We start from the raw sequence: 25,379 nt of genomic DNA, 5'->3' as shown, positions 1-25,379 counted from the left end.
AACTGTTGCACTCACCTAAAAAGTTGCGCAAAAAACATTAGACCAGATTACAAGTGGAGAAAATGCGAATGCATGAGCGCAATTGTTTATGCTAAAATTATTACTGTGACCTCAGAGCACATTACATACATAACAAAGCACAGTTACACTAATAATAACACTATTTAATAAAAAATATTTTAAAAAATATTGCACAAAAACATATGAGATCTCAGTTGTTAGAAAGAAAAAGGCAGGCAAACATATGGTACATACATACAAAATCAGGAGAGGCCAAATTGAAGGGCGACCAAAAACTAGCAGCAATCACAGTTTAAAACTGGATCCAGCCTGATGAAACAGCGTTTGTTGAGAAACGCGTTGCTTTGTATTGTGTAACAATAAAATTTACATTTTTAAACTATCACCTTGCTCCTGTTTTAAACTGCGATTGCTGCTAGTTTTTGGTCGCCATTCGATTTGGCCTGTCCTGATTGGATCATTCGGTCACCGGACATTATGTTGGACGCCCTTTGACGCTTCTACGAGTCCTACGGACGACTCTGTGGGTCCCATGCTGCCTAGTATGGCACTCCGGATGTGCCGCTAATTTCTGTGAGTTGCTACTGCTAGGGGCTCTGGGCTCTCCACTGCTGGGCACACCAAAACTCTACTACTTTATGGCACCTCATTTTCTTCTTATAGGTTCCATCTGACCATTCTTTTATTAATTTTTGTTTTACCTTTATTTGCCTCTTTTTAACAGAATACAATCTTGAACCCTGTGACGATCCTGGTATACCACAATATGGAAAACGGCTTGGTCAGAATTTTGGAGTGGGTGACACAATCACTTTTACTTGCTCATCTGGATATCGCTTAGAAGGAGAATTAGAAATCATCTGTCTTGGTGGTGGTCGCCGTGTGTGGAGTGCACCTCTGCCAAGGTGTGTGGGTACGTGGTCAGCTGCTTTCATTTGCTTGTCTGTGTAGTCACTGTCCCCAAAATTTCTCAATATTATTATGTTTTCTCCATTTGACAAATAATAATAATAAAAGTAGTTGTCTACATAGTTCCAACAAATTCTTCTGTGTTTTACTAGAGATGTAAGGAATTAATCATAAAGACAAATGTACAATACAAGTAAACATACTGATTTAAAAAAGAGCCAATGGTCCTTATCTTGGTGGATATTGTGAGTATTAGGAAGTAAACATACTTATGCTAATGAATTGATGGTTAGTTAGTGAAAAAGTCCCAGCTTAAAGGGACATAAAACACTGAAACTGTAATATTAAATGGTTAAATATGTGAAGTAAAACAGGTTTAATATATATATATTTATTATTATTTTTTTACTCATATACATATACACTGGGAACTCTTGCACATTCTCAGTAGTAGACACATGTATTTATTTTTGGATGACATTTTCATTGCATTTGTCCAAAACCTATAAACAAGTGACTCCTTTAATGACAATAAAAAATGAATGAACCAATGCATGTGAGAGAAAAAATTGAGTCAATTTATCATTGCAGTTAAAAATATTACTTGTGGAAAAGCATAATAGGCATTTTGCATGTGGGAAAGACTTCAAAAGTTTAAATTTACACTGTTCAATAATTATCCAACAATGTCCTTGCCAGTTGATTCAGTCCTGGGTCAGCCAATAAATATGTAAATTTCACTTTTGTTGTTTGCCAATCCTGACCCCAATAAAAATAAATAAATACATGAACACTTTTTGGTACGGCTGCTTGCTTGTCGCAGCTACTACTTTAATAATGTGCAGTCCATCTGTTCCTCTGGTTCCCTGATGATGTTTCCCATACAAATTAGTGAATCAATGGATTTTTGTTAACATACAGATTCCAAGCAACCCCCTTAAATGACCAGTCAACACAGTAAATTTGCATAATCAACAAATGCAAGAAAACAAGACAACGCAATAGCACTTAGTCTAAACTTCAAATGAACAGTAGATTTTTTTTCTGAAAATTGTAAAAGTTCTGTCTGTTTCCACTCCCCCTGTACCATATGACAGCCATCAGTCAATCACAAATGCATACATGTACCATGTGACAGCCTTCAGCCAATCACACATGCATACACACTTATTCTGTGAATTCTTGCACATGCTGAGTAGGAGTTAGTGACTAAAAAAAAAATTAAAAAGACTGTGCACATTTTGTTAATAGAAGTAAATTGGAAAGTTGTTTAAAATTACATGCTCTATCTGAATAATGAAAGTTTAATTTTGACCTGAGTGTCCCTTTAATGAATATTGGATGAAGCTAAAGATATAAATTTTGTAAAAATGATTGATGAGTGATTTGTCTGAAATAAATAGTGCTTAGTTAGGATGTACCATTAGAACTGGACAATTTTTAAAATATAACACAATTCTTTATAGTACAATTTTGAGAGTGACTGAATATCAGAGGTGAAGGAAGGACCAAGTATTTTGTGTCAGGCAAGGCTTTTATGAACCAAAGGATGGAAAGGGAATGTAATTTCATAATTTCAAATAGTAATAGAGCTTGATTAATTAGAAATATCTGTATATATATATATGTATAAAGTGTATATATAGTGCATTTATTTTATTAATTTATATATATACTAGTCCTAAAGCCCGTTCACACGGGCCATTTTTTGCAGTACAGTGGTCCCATCCCTGGCGTTCTCTCCCTCCCACTCTCTTTTGCTTTCTCTCTCTCCCCCCTCTCTTTTGCGCTCTCTCCCCCTCTCTCTCTCTCTCTCTCCATCTCCCCCTCTCTCTCTCTCTCGCTCCCCTCTCTCTCTCCCCTCTCTCTCTCTCCCCCTCTCTCTATCTCACCCCTCTCTCTCTCTCTCTCTCTCTCCCCTCTCTCTATCTCCACTCTATCTCTCTCTCTCTCCCCCCTCTCTCTCTCTCTCTCTCTCGCCTCTCTCTTTCTCTCTCCCCTCTCTCTGTCTCTCTCCCCTCTATCTCTCTCTCTCTCCCCCCCCCTCTCTCTCTCTCTCTCTCCGCCCCTCTCTCTCTCCCCCCTCTCTCTCTCTCTCCCCTCTCTCTCTCTCCCCTCTCTCTCTCTCTCCCCTCTCTCTCTCCCCCCTCTCTCTCTCTCTCACTCTCTCTCCTCCCCCTCTCTTTCTCTCTCCCCCTCTCTCTCTCCTCTCTCCCCCTCTCTCTCTCTCTCTCTCCCCCCTCTCTCTCTCTCTCCCCCCCCTCTCTCCTCTCCTCCCCTCTCTCTCCTCTCCCCCCTCTATCTCTCTCCCCTCTCTCTCTCTCTTTCTCCCCCCTCTCTCTCTCTCTCTCTCTCCCCCCTCTGTCTCTCCTCTCTCTCTCTTGCCCCTCTATCTCTCCCCCCCTCTCTCTCCCCCCCCCCCCTCTCTCTCCCCCCTCTCTCTCTCCCCCCTCTCTCTCCCCTCTCTCTCTCTCCCCCCTCTCTCTCCCCTCTCTCTGTGTCTCTCCTCTCTCTCTCTATCTCTCTCCCCTCTCTCTCTCCCCTCCCCCCCCCCTCTCTCTCTCTCTCTCCCCCTCTCTCTCTCATTCTCTCTCTCCTCTCTCTCTCTCTCTCCCTCTCCCCCCCTCTCTCTCTGTCTCTCTCTCTCCCTCTCCCCCCTCTCTCTTTCCCCTCTCTCTCTCCCCCTTTAACTCCCCCCCTCTTTCTCCCCCTCTCTCTCCCCCCTCTCTCTCTCCCCACATCTCCCCCTCTCTCTCTCCCCACATCTCCCCCCCTCTCTCCACATCTCCCCCCTCTCCCCCACATCTCTCCCCATCCCCCCCCCTCTCTCCACATCTCCCCACATCTCCCCCTCCCTCACTCCACATCTCCCCCCTCTCCCCACATCTCTCCCCTCTCTCCACATCTCCCCCTCTCTCCACATCTCCCCCCTCTCTCCACATCTCCCCCACATCTCCCCCTCCCTCACTCCACATCTCCCCCCTCTCCCCACATCTCTCCCCTCTCTCCACATCTCCCCCTCTCTCCACATCTCCCCCCCTCTCTCCACATCTCCCCCCTCTCTCCACATCTCCCCACATCTCTCCACATCTCTCCCCTCTCTCCACATCTCCCCCCCTCACTCCACATCTCCCCCCTCACTCCACATCTCCCCCCTCACTCCACATCTCCCACATCTCTCCACATCTCCCCCCTCACTCCACATCCTCCCCCCCTACTCCACATCTCCCCCCCCTCTCCCCACATCTCCCCCCCTCTCCCCACATCTCCCCCCCTCTCCCCACATCCCTCCACCCTCTCTTGAGCTGTTTGAGCTCTCTTCACGGGCCTTCACGCTAGGCTCCGCCCCTTCACGGGCCTTCGCGTTAGGCCCCGCCCCCCTCCACGCTCGGTCACGCCCACTTTTGCTCGGCGCAGTCGGCAGAACAGGTAGGGACTTAGGCCAGTGTGTTTGTCCGCGTGCTGTCTCTACTGCGCATGACAGCTTCGGACAAACACACTTGGCCTTTTATAGTATAGGATATATATATATATATATATATATATTAAATAAAACGAAAAAAAAAATTAAATACAAGTTGTAAAGAGCATCCTATACTTTCAAGAAAACAAAAAAAATGAAAAGAAGAAGAAATTGATTTCTACATTAAAAATGACATAATTTTATGAATTTGAAATTATACGTTTAACGTATTCACTGTTGTTTAGGCTGCTCCCTTTAATTGAAATTTGTACTATCTTGCTTTAACCTCTCCCACAGGCAAATCATCAAAAAGAGAACAGCTTCAATCTTAAATACACAGAATAAAATCTCTTTAAACATTTTAACTGCTGGCCATGTGAGACCCAAAGAAATGTTGTATTTGTATGTGTATTTCTATTGATACTAAATGCACACTGCACAAGCAGATGCTGTGTTAGCTTAATTTTAATTAAGACAAATTCTTAAAGTTAAATAAACATACACACAACAGACTTAATAAGAACAGAAAGCAGAATAGTTTGGCATTAGACACTGCTTTGCTTATGGGTCAATCAAATGACCTAATATGTTACTATTATTAATATATTATTATTATTATTATTATTATTATTATTATTTATTTGGATAGTGCTGTAAAGGAGGTATACAATGGCAAGGGTTTGTGATAAGATACAAAAACATAAAACATAACAGAGTAAACAGATCTAGTACATGAAAAAGAGGGTCCTGCTCTGAGGATCTTACAGTATACAGGTTGAGGGTGAAGAACGTAAGGTTTGGGTTAGCTTGTCACGTGGATTGTAGTTGAAGCAGTTTTTCAGTGTTGCCAAAGGGACACTGTACAAAAAAAATCTGCAATATAAAACAGCACAATCTAATTATATTGAATTTCTTTTTTCTTTCATAAGGTAGTGAGAGTCCACAATCCATTACGCATGGGATGACAATTCCAACCACTAGGAGAAAGCAAAGATTTACACATTTTCAAGAGCACTTCCTCCCTCCCACCTCATTGGTATGCTAGTCTACATATATGCCTTTCAGGAGGTGGGTGAAGACATGAGGAACTCCTAAAATTTATTTCAGAGGGTTTCTTAGACCTATCTGAGGCCCATTTTAAACTCAGAGAACTTCTGTGGGGAGTCAGAGGGAAGATATTGGAGTATGGCCAGTGGTACAATTACTCCCGGTGTAGGAGTTAGTCACAAGCCTTCTACCAGTGTCACAGGGACAGGTCCCTTAGCCTCCTTCTGTTGGGTCGCTGGTATACTCCTGCTTTATATCCTCTGCTGTAATGTGCTCAGCACTGGATGGGCTTACCACTGGATAAAGTATTTTCTGCAAGCTGAACCTAAGTACTCAGTACCTTAGGGGTAGAAGATCCTAAATCTGCTAAATAAAAAAATTAGTTAAACAAATGTTTAATTAGTTAAACAAATGGAGGCAATCACCAAGGAATGGAAAAAAAATATGTTCCCTTCCTCTGGCGTAGATCTTTGGGAAACAATTCCAAAGGTAGATAGTGCCATTTCTGCTCTGGAAAAGCATAGTACTATACCTTTAGAGGACAGTACATCTTTGAAAGACCTGATGGACAGGAAATTAGAGTCTTTCCTAAGGAAGACTTTTCTTCACAAGGTTTATTTGTTTAAGCCAACTATTACCATTGCCTAAGTGACAGCTGCCTCTACATTTTGATGTCATCAGTTATCAGATCAGAAGGCAGATGATTCAGGTAAAGAAGATTTTAATATTTTAAGCTTGTTTGTTTGGCCAATGCCTTATCTGTGATGCTGTTGTTGACATTATAAATACCAAAAATATGGCATTAGCAGTTTTGACAAGATGGTCTGCAATGGAGTTTATACTCTGTTTTGCCTGAATGACTATGAAAGGATTAAAGAGGATCCTTACTATAGACAAGATGCAGGGAGGGTCTGTAAGCAATGCAGAGACTGTATTCCTAATGGGATACAGATGTCTGATGTTAGTTAAAACTACTTAAAGGGACTGACTACTAAAAAAAGGGTATTGTTTAAAAAGATAGATAAACCCTTTATTACCCATTCCCCAGATTTGCACAGTCAACATGGTTATATTAATATACTTTTTACCTCTGTAATTACCTTGTATCTAAGCCTCTTCTGACAGTCCCCTTATCACATGGCTATTTATTTATTTTCTATTGACTTGCATTTAAGCCAATTAGTGCCATGGTGTGCATAACCCCATGGGACAAAGCACAATGTTATCTATATGGCTCACATGAATTAGCATTCTCTTATTGTGAAAAGCTAATAAAAAAATATGTGATGAGAGCCTGTCTGTACTCTGTAGTCGTTTAGAAACGGGCAGAAATTTAGAGGTTTAAATGTTATAAAGTATATTAATATAACAATGTTGGTTGTGCAAAGATGGGGAATAGGTATTGAAGGTGTTAGCTATCTTTTTAAACAATAACAATTTTGTTGTAGACTGTCACTTTAATCCAGAATCCTTGCTGTTCGGTTACCACATACAGGGGAAAGATACTGAACCTGCAGGACATGTGGTTGAGAGCTATAAGCTATCTGGTTAGAAAACTTTTCTTAAACTGTTTGACACTGTTATACTTGCTAGTTGATGTTAAAGTTTCTAAATATTGTCTTTATTTATTGCATTGCGTAGGTCTATTAGTGAAAGAGTACAGGTTTGTGAAAAATTATAAATAAAAGGATTTTTGATTTTCTATTTACTTAAATCTCTGTCCTGTCCTTCTGAAATAAACCATGCAAGGTAGAATATACTTGTGGCTCAAATTTTGGTCTGCAGACGTGGTTTCCCAATCATGACTCTTAACACTCCTGTTAAGGAAATTATTCTATTTGGACTTAGATTAGATGCCATCATTTTTACTGTTACTGGAGGAACAGGAAAAGTAAATCTCAAAATCGTTTTTGTTCCTTTTTTCATTTTTTTGGGGGGTAATTCTAAAGGACAAAAGGTTTCAGCTGTCAAACGAGAAGAAGAAAGCATACACACAGAAAGCACTCCCTGATCCAATGTGCGAAACAGATATCGCAGATAATAGTCACTTGAATAATCCAAGGATGGATTGGGGAAGAGGAAAACTTGAGTATGATTAAAAATTCACTTTTATTGGGGTCAAACGTTAAAATAGGAAAAACATTTAAAAACACACTTAAGTATCGACCATACTTAATTTAGGTTATTAATCTGGTCCTCAACATTTAGGTAGTGCCATTGGTACCTTTTCTTTTGCATAAGGTTTCAGCTGTCACTTTAGCATTGTGATTAAAGTTCCTGATTCATGGGGGTCTATTTAAGAAGCAGTGGATTCTGCTGTTTTTGTGCGAGCCTTTAGGCTCACTGGAAACATAAGTTAAGAAGCAGCGGTGTTAAGACCGCTGCTTCTTAACTCGTCCGCCACCTCTGTGGTGGCGAACAGCAATCATCCCAATCGCATATGATTGGGATGATTTACACTTCCTGCTAACGGCCGATTGGCCATGATTGTGCAGGGGGCAGTATTGCACAAGCATTTCACACAACATGCTTGTGCAATGATAAATGCTGACAGTGTATGCTGTCAGTATTTATTGATGTGGGGCGGACATGATTCACTACAGCGGATCATGTCCGCCCGCACATTTATAAATCGTCCCCATAAAGCTTTTTTGGAAGCATGAAAACTTCCTCCAAAATGTATTATGACTCACTCTACCAGATCTGTTTCTTCTTCTTGGGCTTTTAAAAATGAGGCTTCTGATGAACAAATTTGGAACGCAGCACATTGGTCATCTTTACATAATTTACTAAATGTTATCATTTTGATGTTTTTACTTCTTCAGAGGTGGCTTTTGATAAGAAAGTACTACAGGCAGCAGTGTCTGCAAAATAAGTTTTTACCTTATTTAAAACAAATGTTTTTGTCCCTAGCATCATTACGAGTAGACTCCACAATTTGGGTATTAGTTCCCATGCATAATGGATAATGAACTCTCACCACCATATGAAAGAAAACAAAATGTATGCTTACATGATAAATTCATTTCTTTCATATTGGTGAGAATCCATGAGTCCCACCCAGGTTATGTAAAATTTTGAATTCTAATTTTGGAAGACAGTACCATTTTGCACCTCTATTTGTCCTACCTTACTTGCTATTTATCAAGCTTGGCTATACGTAAGACTGGAATACCAGTGAGGTGGGAGGGATGAAGTGCTATTGAAAGTTTAGGAATCTTTGCCTCTTTCTAGTGGTAGGAATTGTCATCCCATGCTTGAAGGGAAATTAAACCGAAAATTTTTCTATCATGGTTCAAATAGAGAATACAATTTTAAACAACTTTCTAATTCACTTCTATTATCTAATCGGTTTCATTCTCTTGGTATCATTTGTTGATGGAGCAGCAATGCACTGCTGGTTTCTAACTGGTTATCTGCTGCTCCTGAGCTTGCCTAGATAAACCTTTCAGCAAAGGATATCAAGCGAATGAAGCAAATTAAATAATAGATGTAATTTGGAAAGTTGTTTAAAATTGTATCCTCTATCTGAATCATGAAAGATATTTTTGGGGTTTCATGTCCCTTTAATGGATTGTGAACGTAATCACCATGAAAGTAATGAATTTATCAGGTAAATATAATATGTAGGTAGCGTGCACACGCCTAAAGCACCACATGACAAGAAATAGTGCTGCCATCTAGTGCTCTCGCTAATGTATAAAATGTTGGAAAACTGCTCTCGTATAGTGTTGCAGACACATGCACACTCCTGAGCTTACATCCCTGATTTTAAAAGAAGGATAACAAGAAAACAAAGGAAATATGACTATAGAAGTAAATTGGAAAGTTGTTTAAAATTGAATGCTCTATCTGAATTATGAAATTAAAAACATAATTTATGTAAGAACTTACCTGATAAATTCATTTCTTTCATATTGGCAAGAGTCCATGAGCTAGTGACATATGGGATATACAATCCTACCAGGAGGGGCAAAGTTTCCCAAACCTCAAAATGCCTATAAATACACCTCTCACCACACCCACAATTCAGTTTAACGAATAGCCAAGCAGTGGGGTGATAAAGAAAGGAGTAGAAAGCATCAACAAAGGAAATTTGGAAATAATTGTGCTTTATACAAAAAATCATAACCACCATAAAAAGGGTGGGCCTCATGGACTCTTGATAATATGAAAGAAATGAATTTATCAGGTAAGTTCTTACATAAATTATGTTTTCTTTCATGTAATTGGCAAGAGTCCATGAGCTAGTGACATATGGGATATCAATACCCAAGATGTGGAGTCTTCCACTCAAGAGTCACTAGAGAGGGAGGGAATAAAATAAAAACAGCCATATTCCGCTGTAAAAATAATCCACAACCCAAAAATAAGTTTATTTTCACTTTTGAAAGAAAAAAACTTAAATCAAAAAGCAGAAGAATCAAACTGAAACAGCTGCCTGAAGAACTTTTCTACCAAAAACTACTTCCGAAGAAGCAAATACATCAAAATGGTAGAATTTAGTAAATGTATGCAAAGAGGACCAAGTGGCTGCTTTGTAAATCTGATCAACTGAAGCTTCATTCTTAAAAGCCCATGAAGTAGAGACTGATCTAGTAGAATGAGCTGTAATCCTCTGAGGCGGGGTTTGACCCGACTCCAAATAAGCTTGATGAATCAAAAGTTTCAACCAAGAAGCCAAGGAAATAGCAGAAGCTTTCTGACCTTTCCTAGGACCAGAAAATAAAACAAATAGACTAGAAGTCTTCCTGAAAATTTTAGTAGCTTCCACATAATATTTCAAAGCTCTTACCACATCCAAAGAATGTAAGGATCTCTCCAAAGAATTCTTAGGATTAGGACATAAAGAAGGGACAACAATTTCTCTACTAATGTTGTTAGAATTCACAACCTTAGGTAAAAATTGAAAAGAAGCCCGCAAAACTGCCTTATCCTGATGAAAAATCAGAAAAGGAGACTCACAAGAAAGAGCAGATAGCTCAGAAACTCTTCTAGCAGAAGAGATAGCCAAAAGGAACAACAATTTCCAAGAAAGTAGTTTAATGTCCAAAGAATGCATAGGTTCAAAAGGAGGAGCTTGTAAAGCCCTCAAAACCAAATTAAGACTCCAAGGAGGAGAAATTGACTTAATGACAGGCTTAATACGAACTAAAGCCTGTACAAAACAGTGTATATCAGGAAGTATAGCAATCTTTCTGTGAAATAAAACAGAAAGAGCGGAGATTTGTCCTTTCAAGGAACTTGCAGACAAACCCTTATCCAAACCATCCTGAAGAAACTGCAAAATTCTAGGAATTCTAAAAGAATGCCAGGAGAATTTATGAGAAGAACACCATGAAATGTAAGTCTTCCAAACTCGATAAGACAGATTTACGAGCTTGTAACATAGTATTAATCACTGAGTCAGAGAAACCTCTATGACTTAGAACTAAGCGTTCAATTTCCATACCTTCAAATTTAATGATTTGAGATCCTGATGGAAAAACGGACCTTGAGATAGTAGGTCCGGCCGTAACGGAAGTGGCCAAGGTGGGCAACTGGACATCCGAACCAGATCCGCATACCAAAATCTGTGTGGCCATGCTGGAGCCACCAGCAACACAAAAGACTGTTCCATGATGATTTTGGAAATCACTCTTGGAAGGAGAACTAGAGGCGGGAAGATGTAAGCAGGTTGATAACACCAAGGAAGTGTCAGCGCATCCACTGCTTCCGGCTGAACATACCTGGACCTGGACAGGTATCTGGGAAGTTTCTTGTTTAGATGAGAGTCCATGAGATCTATCTCTGGAAGCCCCCACATCTGAACAATCTGAGAAAACACATCTGGATGGAGAGACCATTCCCCTGGATGTAAAGTCTGGCGGCTGAGATAATCCGCCTCCCAATTGTCTACACCTGGGATATGCACCGCAGAGATTAGACAGGAGCTGGATTCCGCCCAAGCAAGTATCCGAGATACTTCTTTCATAGCTTGGGGACTGTGAGTCCCACCCTGATGATTGACATAAGCCACAGTTGTGATATTGTCTGTCTGAAAACAAATGAACGGTTCTCTCTTTAGTAGAGGCCAGAACTGAAGAGCCCTGAGAATTGCACGGAGTTCTAAAATATTTATTGGTAATCTCGCCTCTTGAGATTTCCAAACCCCTTGTGCTGTCAGAGACCCCCAAACAGCTCCCCAACCTGAAAGACTCGCATCTGTTGTGATCACAGTCCAGGTTGGGCGAACAAAAGAAGCCCCTTGAACCAAACGATGATGATCTATCCACCATGTCAGAGAGTGTCGTACATTGGGATTCAAGGATATTAATTGTGATATCTTTGTATAATCCCTGCACCATTGATTCAGCATACAAAGCTGTAGAGGTCTCATGTGAAAACGAGCAAAGGGGATTGCGTCTGATGCTGCAGTCATGAGACCTAAAACTTCCATGCACATAGCCACTGAAGGGAATGACTTAGACTGAAGGTGTCGGCAGGCTGCAACCAATTTTAAACGTCTCTTGTCTGTTAGAGACAGAGTCATGGACACTGAATCTATCTGGAAGCCTAAAAAGGTGACCCTTGTCTGAGGAATCAAGAAACTTTTTGGTAAATTGATCCTCCAACCATGTTTCCGAAGAAACAACACTAGTTGATTCATGTGAGATTCTGCAGTATGTAAAGACTGAGCTAGTACCAAGATATCGTCCAAATAAGGAAACACTGCAATACCCTGTTCCCTGATTACAGATAATAGGGCACCCAGAACATTTGAAATGATTCTTGGAGCTGTTGCTAGGCCAAATGGAAGAGCAACAAATTGGCAATGCTTGTCTAGAAAATAGAATCTCAGAAACTGATAGTGTTCTGGATGAATCAGAATATGAAGGTATGCATCCTGCAAGTCTTTTGTGGACATATAATGTCCTTGCTGAACAAAAGGCAGAATAGTCCTTATAGTCACCATCTTGAAAGTTGGTACTCTTACATAACGATTCAAAATTTTCAGATCCAGAACTGGTCTGAGCAAATTTTCCTTCTTTGGTACAATGAATAGGTTTGAATAAAACCCCAAACCTTGTTCCTGAAGAGGAACTGGCATGATTACCCCTAAAGACTCCAGGTCTGAAACACACTTCAGAAAAGCCTGAGCTTTTACTGGATTTACAGGGATACGTGAGAGAAAAAATCTTCTCACAGGAGGTCTTACTTTGAATCCTATTCGATACCCTTGAGAGACAATGCTCTGAATCCAATGATTTTGGACAGATTTTATCCAAAAATCCTTGAAAAACCTTAATCTGCCCCCTACCAGCTGAGCTGGAATGAGGGCCACACCTTCATGCAGACTTAGGGGCAGACTTTGGTTTCCTAAATGGCTTGGATTTATTCCAATTTGAGGAAGGCTTCCAACTGGAAGCAGATTCCTTGGAAGGAGGATTGAGTTTTTGTTCTTTATTCTGACGAAAGGAACGAAAACGGTTAGAAGCCTTAGATTTACCCTTAGGTTTTTTATCCTGAGGCAAAAAAACTCCTTTTCCTCCAGTGATAGTTGAAATAATAGAATTCAACTGAGAACCAAATAAATTATTACCTTGGAAAGAAAGCGATAGTAATCTAGATTTAGATGTCATATCAGCATTCCAAGATTTAAGCCACACAGCTCTTCTAGCTAATACAGCTAAAGACATGGATCTAACATCAATTTTGATAATATCAAAAATGGCATCACAAATAAAATGATTAGCATGTTGCAGTAAGCGAACAATGCTAGATATGTCAGAATCCAATTCATGTTGCGCTAAATTTTACAACCAGAAAGTTGATGCAGCGGCAAAATCAACCAAAGAAATAGCAGGTCTGAGAAGATGACCTGAATATAAATAGGCCTTCCTTTGATAAGATTCAAGCTTCCTATCTAAAGGATCCTTAAAGGAAGTGCTATCTTCCATAGGAATAGTGGTACGTTTAGCAAGAGTAGAAATAGCCCCATCAACTTTGGGGATCTTTTCCCAAAACTCTATAGATTTTTCTGGTAAAGGATACAATCTCTTAAACCTTGAAGAAGGAATAAAGGAAGTAGCTGGCTCATTCCATTCCCTAGAAATCATATCAGAAATAGCCTCAGGAATGGGAAAAACGCCTGGGGAAACCACAGGAGGTTTAAAAACAGCATTTTAAACGTTTATTAGACTGAACGTCAATAGGACTGGTTACCTCAATATCCAAAGTAATTAACACTTCTTTTAATAAAGAACGCATATACTCTATTTTAAATAAATAAGTAGATTTGTCAGTGTCAATATCTGATGAAGGATCTTCTGTTTCAGATAGATCCTCATCAGAAGAGGATGAATTATTATGTTGTTGGTCATTTGAAATTTCATCAGCTAAATGAGAAGTTTTAAAAGACCTTTTACGTTTATTAGAAGGTGGAAATGCAGACAAAGCCTTCATAATAGATTCAGAAACAAATTCTTTAAAATTAACAGGTATATCATGCACATTAGAAGTTGAAGGAACTGCAACTTGCAATGTACTATTACTGATAGAAACACTATCTGCATGTAAAAGTTTATCATGGCAACTATTACAAATGACATTCGGTGGAATAATTTCTACAATTTTACAACAAATGCACTTAGCTTTGGTAGAACCGATGTCAGGCAGCAATGTTCCAGCAGAAACTTCAGAGACAGGATCGGATTGGGACATCTTGCTCAATGTAAAAGAAAAAACAACATATAAAGCAAAATTATCTATTTCCTTAAATGACAGTTTCAGGAATGGGAAAAAATGCAAAAGCATAGGCCTGTTGATAGAGAAGAAAGCAGGAGGCAAACATGAATGGGGTATTGAAATAATGAAAAAAATTTGGCGCCAAGTATGATGCACAACGTAACGTAAACTTTTTTGGTGCCAAAAATGACCGGAAATGACACACTTGCGTCACTAATGATGCCGCCATGTGAAAGGTCTCAGCGTCACGTATGACGCCGGAAATGACGAAGTTGTGTCATAAACGTATCTTTCCGCACCAAAAAAAGTTCGCGCCAAAAATGACGCAATAAAGTCTAGCATTTGACGCACCCGCGGGCCTAACACCCGCAATTGCAAAAAGTAGTCAAATTGAAAAAAAGACTAAACCCCAGGTAAGAAATAAATTTCTTAAAGTGTTTACATTCCCAAATATGAAACTGACAGTCTGCAGAAGGAAATACATGAACCTGACTCATGGCAAATATAAGTACAATACATATATTTAGAACTTTTTATAATTGCATAAAGTGCCAAACCATAGCTAAGAGTTTCTTAAGTAATAAAAACATACTTACCCAAAGACACCCATCCACACATAGCAGATAGCCAAACCAGTACTAAAACAGTTATTAGTAGAGGTAATGGTAAATTGAGAGTATATCGTCGATCTGAAAAGGGAGGTAGGAGATTAATCTCTACGACCGATAACAGAGAACCTATGAAATAGACCCCCGTTAGGGAAATCATCGTATTCAAATAAGTGATACTCCCTTCACGTCCCTCTGACATTCGCTGAACTGTGAGAGGAATCGGGCTTCAACAATGCTGAGAAGCGCATATCAATGTAGAAATCTTAGCACAAACTTACTTCACCACCTCCATAGGAGGCAAAGTTTGTAAAACTGAATTGTGGGTGTGGTGAGGGGTGTATTTATAGGCATTTTGAGGTTTGGGAAACTTTGCCCCTCCTGGTAGGATTGTATATCCCATATGTCACTAGCTCATGGACTCTTGCCAATTACATGAAAGAAATAGTGCTTTATGTCCCTTTACTGATCATTTGCTGGTATTTCCTGTTACTTCTCATAAAGCATTAATAGAAAGTATCCATAAGTAAAATGGCTTTGGAAGAAATGGTTAAGCTGAAACCGGTATGATAAAGGGCCATGATACCCAAATGTTGAAACACTTGAACGTGATGCAGCATAGCTGTAAAGAGCTGACTAGAAAATATCACCTGAACATCTCTATGTAAAAAATAAAGATATTTTACCTCAAAAATTCCTCAGTAGCCACATCCCATTGTAAAGGACTTCTAAACAGCAAATCAGTATGTCTGTCATGGGACAGCTAAGGGATTGAGCATCGTGAACTCTCATGTTATTTTCCTATTCCGTTTAAGGAAGTTTACTATGAAATCTCATGAGAGTAAAGTGAAATCTCATGAGAACCACAGTAAAAGAGTTCATGACCTCAGCACTGTTGATGCTGATTGGCTGCTGTTCATTTCTTATTTTTTTTTTACCTGCAGCTGGGCAGCAGCTGAGTAAAAACTTTTTACACAGAACTTACTCTGCTGAGCTGAGGAAATTGTGAGCTAAAATATCTTCCTTTTTTACATAAAGATGCTCAGGTGATATTTTCCTGTCAGCTTTTTTACAGTTATACTGCATCAGTTTTAAGTGATTTAGCATATGAGTATTATATCCCTTTAATTTAAATTTAAACAATGTTTACTTTTTATTTTTTTATGCAACACAAACATCATCATTTGTAAATGCTTCTTTTTTATATGGATGGTAAACATCTCAATGACAATTTCCCGTTATGTAAGGACTTCACATTCCCATGGTATGAGGCAGGAACCAATCTCTAAAACCAGTTACAAAATAAATTGCTTCATTTAACTAATCTGTGTATATATCCCAAATGATCACACATTTAAGAGAATAGAGTTAGTGTAGTGATAATATTATTAACTATTAAAAAAATGTTTTAAAAAAGAAAACTTCTTAATTCAAATAATCCTTAACCTTTTCTATTTCTCTCTTGTACCTATGCCAGTTTTAGGAAGAATCATTCAATACTAGCCTTTCTTGACTGACATATTTTCAGATCTGCCTTACTTAAAGGGCCACTAAACCCAAAATCTTTCTTTTATGATTCAGATAGAGAATAGAAATTTAAACAACATTACAATTTACTTCCATAATTTATTTTGCTTCATTTTTTAAATATCCTTATTTGAAGAAAAAGCAATGCACATGGTGAGCCAATCACATGATGTTTCTATGTGCAGCAACCAATCAGCAGCTAGTGAGCATATCTAGATATGCTTTTCATCAAAGAATATCAAGAGAATAAAACAAATTAGATAATAGAAGTAAATTAGAAAGATGTTTAAAATTGCATTCTCTTTCTAAATCATAAAAGAAAAAATGTGGGTGGCATGTCCCTTTAATATCTCCTCCAATAATATACGACTTTAATGCAGAAGTTTCATAAATTAATAAAAAAAAAACATAGAGTTTGCATTTAATTACTGATACCAATGTATAGCTTAGTTATGTGTTACAGTTTCATTGGGAAGCCTGGTTATAAAGCATACATTACCTATTAAAATTTGTTTTCTCCCATTGTGCTTTATCTGCAGCTGAATGTGGAGCCTCTGCAACAAATAATGAAGGAATTCTGCTGTCTCCGAATTACCCACTGAACTATGAAAATAACCATGAGTGTATTTACAGCATTCAAGTACAAGCAGGGAAAGGAATCAATATTTCAGCCAGAACATTTCACTTAGCACAAGGAGATGTTCTCAAAGTAGGTTATATATAAACTTTATTATTTGAAATTATAGTAAAGGATACCAAAGTTTGTATTGGCATATGTCTTGTGAAAATGAGATCAAACAAAAATGATAATTTTTTTATAAAAAAAAGTAAAAAATTTTTTTTTTCCAATAAGGTGGTTTATTCCAGACATGTAATACACAATTATATTAATCCCAACAATAAATAAAACAAATCACATACTTATTGGGCAGAATTATTATTACATCTTGAAATATACAGTTAAGTATACATTTACATAATCAGAAGTGCACACCTGGGATGTTTAACAAAGGATACAAAGAGAATGATGCAACTTAAATATTATGTTTCATGTCCCTTTATAGGGATGTTTAACAGGCTCCATTTATCAAAGGCCTTGCGGCAAACAAGCTGCAGTTAAAATTGCACAATTCTCTGTTTGTGCAATGCTGCCCCATTGCTTGCACGTGTGCAGTCGCGTGCAAGAGGCTACTGTCAATCATCTTGATCTGAATGGTTTGAAATTATTGCAATCTGCCACCAAAAGTGGCACTTAACTTGCGTTTCAGGCTCACTCTAAGAGAGTCTGAAATGCTGAGGCTATTGCTGCTTCTTAAATGGTGCCCTATGTGAGAATAATTTGTATATTTCTAGATTACGAGCGGAAGTCAAAATATCACTTATGTGAGCACAATATTTACGCTCCACTAAGTAATACCAGTGCATGCAAATGTGCGCTGGTATTACAAGTTGAGCGCAATGCGAATGCGACATTGCAGGGAAGCTTTGCGCTCATGAGAGAGAGCACTTCCATAGGCTCCAATGGTAGCCTCATTCTCATGCCATGAGACACAGCTGAGAACCTAGCGCAATGAAAGAGTAAGTTGTGCAGCGATTGGCAGCAAAGTTCAAATATATATGTATATGAATATATATATATATATATATATATATGTGTGTGTGTGTGTGTGTGTTAATATGTGTATATACACAGATTAACACATAAATATATATAAGCATATGCATATATATGTTTTTTTTCTAACTTTAACCTCTAAAAATTGCTTAGACCAGTAATTTTTTGAAAAACTAAAGATGCTCCTATATATATAATTTTTATTTTTTAATAAAGGAACCATTTGCCCGTTTACTTCCACACAATAAATTAGCGCTCCACTTCTAGCCCATAGTCTTTAAATGTTCTTCCATTCTCCTTGCCTGTCATTGTTTCCTCTTCCCTCTTTGACATTTTTCACTTCTTCCCTTCATTTATTCTTCCTCACGCTTGAATTTTCACTACCTTACCCCTTCCACTTCGTCATTCATTTACATTATGTTCAGTGCATTCTAGCCATCCTATATTTCCTTTTTCCATTGTTTCCTGTACAATGCAAATTTACATTTTTCATCCGTTGCATCAGTATAGGTTTGTTTTTTTCTATCACTTACAACCTGGTTATTGCTCTTTAATATTGCTGGTCACATGAAAAATAATATTTATAAACAGCCACACCAATTTTAAGGAGCCTTAGAAAGTCTAGGGTATCCTAAGCATTCCTAATTCTCAGTTTAAGAAAAAAATATAGCACTTTTTAGATACTAATCTTATTAAATAAACTTGTATCCTTGTTGTTCTATATAAAAGGCACAAACACACTGAGGTGAATACATTATTCTTAAAAGTGAGATAAAATGTCCTGTAGACGCTGTTCCAATTTTATTAAATTGTAATGCTATTTTATTTTGAGTTACAGGATAATAGGATATCTTGTACTGTCTGTGGAAATTATGTCTTGAACTACATCTGCATTGTTTTTTGTTAAGAAGCCATTATCACACTCAGGCAAATCTAATTGTTTAATGAGTACATAAATGCTTGCCTTGCAATTCTCAGCTAAAGCTTCAATAAATCCTATCTCCTTATTCTGTCCTAAATGTCCTCTAATCATGCTGTGAATATTTCACTGGAGTCTTACAGATATTAAATGTCATTTTAGACATGTGCAATTAATTCCTCTGGTTTGTAAAAAAAATATTTTGGACAAAAAAATGATTTTGCATTGAATAAAAATTCTCAGTATGGTGTAGTCAAAATGCTTTCACAAAACAATGTGTTTCTTCACTAATTTTTCAAGTATAGTTGTCATTTATTCAGGCCTCACTCCAATTTGATTTCCCAAGTAATTTGTTATGTGTTGCTTTAAATTATTCTGCTATCTTGCAAATACATAAACTGATCATTAGGACTTCATTTAATTAATAAAATGTTATTTAAAATATTTAAAATGTGGCTTGTAATGTTTCTAAATGGTTTAACCTAGATTTTCTAACATATTAATATTAATCAATATATTGCTCACTGATCTGAGCCTATTATCTAAATTTCGCAGTCTTTCATTTTAATACATACATTGAATTGTACCATTGCTATAACACGAAGAAGAGAAATAGTTCATATTTAGCTACAAAAAGCATTAAATAACAGAACACTCGCCAGTACATTAATAATCAAAATGTTTTAATATACAAATCTTAAAAAACTTTTGTAAAAGTGATACTAAAATGCTTTTGTCTTAGTTGTATCAAAATGGGGAATATTTTAAAATACATTACATTTTATTTAAAAAGGAGAATGCTCCATTGCTGAAAGAAGCCTCCCCCAAAAACAAAACATCTAATAGGGTTGTGGGAGTTTTACTTATTAGCCAAACAACCACGTGCACTCAAGTTAATTAATAATAGCTTTAAACTTTTCCTTTTTATGCAAATTCAATGGATATATAATAATAACAGAACATAATATGGTTCTAGCATAGCTTTCTTAAACATGGGAAATAGGAAAGAACCTCTACTGTGCAAAAAGGACAATATATATATATATATATTTTTTTAGGACAATATATTTGATAAAAATTCAACTTTAAATACAAGGCAAGGAATGTAGCCACCATTTTTATGGCAGCCCATAAACCAGCTTCCAACCCTGGCTGAAATTACATGATCCTTTATAAATATATTTAGGTACAATAAGTAACAGAACACTGTTGATCACTAACATTGTGGAACCATAAGGATTATTTTGATACGAAATATGACCGGCCTGTCATATAAAATGTCTTCAAGACTTAATATATTTAGAACTCCTGTTTGACCATAATGAAAATTTACCTTTAATTGACCTCAAAGTCTGAGTCTTGACAAAAGAAAATATCTTCTGTCACTCTTTGTTAACAACTTGGCCATAAGATCACTGTAATGAGAAAACCGAATAGCAACTTGGACCTCTTTGACTTTTTAGACAGGGTTCTGATCTGTGTTAAAAAGTATGCAAATAACAAACATGGAATACAGGACAAAAATGAAAATTATTAACCCATGACATCCTTAAATCATACAATTTTTATAACAGGGATGACTAAAATTTCTGCAGTTTAATAGATCATACATTTTATCTTTGATTGTTATTTTACTACATTATTTATTTATTTATTTTATTTGAAGAAACAAAATAAACATAAAACCATTTAACTGTAATTTTATCATTAATATTTGTTTTAGCTTTTATCTTAAGCAACCTGTCTTTTATATACATTAAAAGCTAGTGTTTCTTGCCATTGTGGAGGACATCAAGGTTTTCAAGCTCAATGCCTAATTGAGCACAGGCATTTAAAGAAGTTAAAGATTTGTAGCTGGGTTAGTCTTTTAGTTAGTAATTTTCTTAGCCTAAGATTAGTCAAGATTGTTATGAAGTGGACAAATTAAAGGATTACTTTTCTTTTGTAAACTATAAATTTTGTTTTTACAGATATATGATGGGAGAGACAATACTGCTCACGTACTTGGTGCTTACACAGCATCTTCATTGAGAGGACTGACCTTGAGTAGCACGTCAAACCATTTATGGTTAGAGTTTAATTCTGATTCAGAAGTTACTGATGAAGGATTTCAGCTAGTTTATACAAGTAAGTATGTTAAGAAAAAACGGAATTATGTCAATGGAGATTTATAAAAAATAAAAAAAAAAATCAGTTATATTTGAGATTTTAAAATGTCCTTAAATGTGTTCTTGTAATTATTTTGTTTTATTCTGGTTATCAAAATAATATGTGCCTGTGCCTTTGATGTTCACTTTTTAGTTCAGTTAAATGTATTAAAATGTACACTAGTGTATAATAAATTGACAGTCAGAAAATATGCAGCTACCTAATGACATATTCATAATTTATATGTCTTCCTCATTTACATCCTCCTACATGTAAACAGTAATTACATATAGGGGATCTATTCACATCCGATCTGAAAGGATACCAACTTTTTTTAAAGTTGAGTGGAAAAGCTGTCTTAAAGAAAACAAGTTTGTTCAAATGCCATCTATTAAAACTATCTCATTGTCCAAATAATTTCACGTGCATTTCACAAGAAACAGATTGGCTAGTACAAATTGACCCTATCTTCTATACATAAAGCGCTGACCTGAACTGACTTCTGAATCACATGATGTTGATATGTTAAAGGGATGTTAAACAGCCTGTTTCATTGTTGTAGTGAAAAAAAAACAATAAGCAGTTGCTTATACTTAATAGAAATCATTGCAACATGTATTATTCACATAGTTTAATGGATTTTACCTTTTACTTATTTATTTTCACACTACACTTGTGCTTTCTATCACATCCCTGCATGTAGGAGAAGGTCTTCCCAGAAAGTTTTATCTTAGATAAGATAACAGGGAGTCATATTTGCTAATGCCCAGTATTGACAGAATAAAAACATGTTTTGTTATTACTCTTAAAACACTGGGAGCAGGGCTACACTAAGAATTTGTGATAATTTTGTGTTATTTCTGTTTTTTTTCCTACAATTTTCTTTTTATATTTAACTTTGAATTAACATATTTATTAAAAGGAGCACTAATATCCCTTTAAAGGGACAGTCAACGCAAAAAATCGTTATTGTTTAAAAAGATAGACAATTCCTTTACTACCTATCCTTTGCACAACCCACACTGTTATATTAATAAACTTTATAACCTTTAAACCTCTAAATTTCTGCCTGTTTCTAAGCCACTAAAGCTCTCAGTTTACCACTGTTGATGAGGTAAGGCTGGAACACCCAATGAAAAGGGCTGAGAAATCAGGAATAGCAGACACTCTCCCCTTCTCCTTTTCCTGCATATGAAAAGATCCTTCAAACAAGAGACGCAGGAGTCTGTAGACCTGGTGTACATCTGACTTTGGGGCTTGGCTAGGAGTGTGAAAATCAGCACAATGTTATTAAAAAAATAAGCAAAACTATACATTGTTACAAAAACACTCCCAGATGGGCTATATTAATGGATCATCTACAAAACATTTATGCAAAGAAAAATCTAGTGGAAACCTTTGAGAGTTTGTTTTGTTCTGACACAATCAGACATTTTCAAATGCAAGCTCTGTTTGTGTTGACAGTGAAAAAATATTGGTATCAATTTTTATTATAGAAAATTGGACAGGGAAAGGATTGAATTGAATTGAAGCTGCCTAAACTGTCTGAATGGGTTAAAGTTGGTTTTAAGTGGAATTGAAAGCAAACAACTGCTTACAGGCACTCATAATGAAGTTAATGCAGTTCAGCTGACAGATTAAACCATGTCAGTTTCAGTTAGTTATTTATGCTATAGACTGCAAATGGTACGACTTTTGGGTGACTTTAAGAGCTTGTTTTGCTCTGACCCAATCAGACTTTTTCAACTGACCTTTTAAAGGTAAAATATAAAGTAAAACCATTTTCAAAGTTGAAATCGCATTGGTAACTATTGCTTCTTACAACTCTTAAAGGGATGTTCTTTTTTCAAAAAATAAAATGCTCTATTTCATAAGACTTTCTCTTTCACTTCAAGTTTCCAATTTATAGCAATATGCATATTACTATTTATATTATTATATTTATATTACCTTCTTAAAAAACTGAGGAAGTGTTAACAAGTAATTATAAAGATAATTTATTTGAAAATAAAATGCCCTAATGAAACCGAACATTTTATTTTTACACCAGAATGGCCAGTTTAGAATTTTAAGATGCATCATTAACAAACAGTATTAATCACCTAGAAATGCCTGTAAAAACTATACTGCCTCATAACTACTGAAATGGAGGAAAATGCAATCTTTTTTTTTCTTTGTTTTTCAAAGTTTTTAACCTTGGTCAGTTTTATGCTTGCTTTTTAGTAAAATCCTCAACATTATTAATGAGTGAGTACGTTTTTTTTTTTACCTATTACCTATTAGTTTACTACATTTTTAATGTGATTTCCCTAAGGTTTTGAACTTTCACACTGTGAGGATCCTGGCATCCCACCATTTGGATACAAAATCAGTGACCAGGGACATTTCGCTGGAAGCACCATCATCTATGGATGCAACCCAGGCTACACTCTTCATGGAAGCAGCCTTCTAAAGTGCATGACTGGTGAAAGGAGAGCATGGGATTATCCATTGCCATCCTGCATAGGTAAAGTATATTTCCTTTTTACCAAATAGAATAATGTAATACTAAGACAATGTCAATAAAACATACTTTATGCAATATTTATGAAGCTAGAGGCCCAACAGTTTCAGGTTTGCGTGCATGGGCATATAATGCTAGTTAAGTAGCTACAGTCTTAAGACCGCAGCCACTGAGCCTACCCACCAGCTAAAGGGGGGCAGGGTTAAATCATCCTGATCCAATCTGATCGGGATGATTGTCAAGCCCTACCTATGAGCAATTGGTTGAACAAAAGCAGAGGGTATGGCAAGATAAGTAATTGCTTGTGCTATGTTAACTGTGGCCAGCAGATGCTGCCCAGTCATTGCAGTGCCATGCAGACACGGTTCCTTATAGGAAGCTTGTCTGTCCAACCTTTGATAAATTGATCCTATTGGCTTATTAAAATAATTATCATGTATTATTTGTTATACCAGCATTTCCTAATCTGTAATAATCTGTAATATTAAACATTTGTATCATATAATTTTCAAATAAATTAAATATGTGATATTGTTAATGTTTATATTGGTGGAATCAATTTTGTTTTCCTGTGATGTATTTTTTCACACAATGGTAATGTTACTCCAGTGAGTGTGGTCTACTTTTTTTTATATATATATATATGCCATAATATTTGTGAAGGCAAATCTATACACATTACTTACACTGTAACACCTGGTTTGCAGGGGCAAACATTTTGGCAAGGCATCATACCTATGTACCCTTAGTCCAACCAACAAACCTGCCTGGAAGTGTGGGCCCAGTATCAATTTAGACCTCTGTAACCACTGTATTAATGCACTGCCTTCAATGCTAGTTATTAAGAAGTGATCTAAAAACTACTGCTACTTAACCACTTCATCACCACAAGGATGGTAAATGCGGGCAGCAGATGTTGATGTTTGTCACAATGCTGGGTGGAAAGATTCCAAACTAGCAATGCTGTCTGTGAAATGAATGATGAATACTTATAAAGTTTTATCATTTCTGTCATATATACATATATATGTATATATATATGTATATAAGGGATAGTAAACCCAATTTTTTTTCTTTCATGATTCAGATAGAGCATGCAATTTTAAGCAACTTTCTAATTTCCTCCTATTATCAATTTTTCTTCTGGCCTATTTTTTGTTCAGTACCCTGGAAATGCCTTGCTGATTGGTGCCTGCATTTAGCCATCCAATCAGCAAGCGCAAACAGAGGTTCTCAACCTAAAATGGGCTCCAAAGCTTTTATTCCTGCTTTTTCAAATAAAGATAGCAAGAGAACAAATAAAATGTGAATAAAGAAGTAAATTAGAAAGTTGCTTAAAATTGCATGCTCTATCCCAATTATGAAAGAAAAAAATTGTGTTTAGTATGCCTTTAAAAATAAAAATAAAATGTTATTCTATGTGGTGAACTTTGGAATGTAAAATATTAATAACTCATGCCGGGTTGAGCACAGTTGGTTAAACTCTGTATAGTTAGTGTTCGAGTGATATGTGTTTTTTTGAGAAATGTGCTCTACTGAAGTGTATGGGGAGTAGAAGTTAACGGGGTCATGATATCTGAAGTCCAGTGGTTAGCACCTGTTGAAATTCACTCCCGCAAGAATAATTTACTTTCAGCTTGTAATACGCGTGTTACAAATTTACTTCTAGCGGTATTATCGATCAAGCTTGATTGCTAAATATCGCTTCATTTGTAATCTAGCCCATAATGAGATAGTGATAAAATTCTGTATACAGAATATATAATTCTCATATATAAACTGTATTTTCTGTTATAACTTTGCATCAGTGTTGATTTCTACCATATTGTACAAATGTGTAAATCAATATGTTTTAAAGCAAACAACCAATGTCTTGGTATAAACCAAGACCT

The 25,379-nt window shown here is 36.8% G+C and overlaps 1 protein-coding gene across 1 annotated transcript in view; it reads left to right on the top strand.

Moving 5' to 3' along the window:
• The window catches only part of CSMD3 (CUB and Sushi multiple domains 3), a 1,747,434-nt gene that overhangs the window by 931,215 nt on the left and 790,840 nt on the right, over positions 1–25,379 (top strand). The window contains 4 exon segments of the mRNA XM_053715303.1: positions 746–934; positions 16,842–17,011; positions 20,807–20,963; positions 23,299–23,490. Of these exon segments, the coding sequence (XP_053571278.1) occupies positions 746–934; positions 16,842–17,011; positions 20,807–20,963; positions 23,299–23,490 (708 nt within the window).

Source organism: Bombina bombina, chromosome 5 (assembly GCF_027579735.1).
Source record: "Bombina bombina isolate aBomBom1 chromosome 5, aBomBom1.pri, whole genome shotgun sequence".
Lineage (NCBI taxonomy): Eukaryota > Metazoa > Chordata > Amphibia > Anura > Bombinatoridae > Bombina > Bombina bombina.
This window is presented reverse-complemented; position numbering and strand designations above follow the sequence as displayed.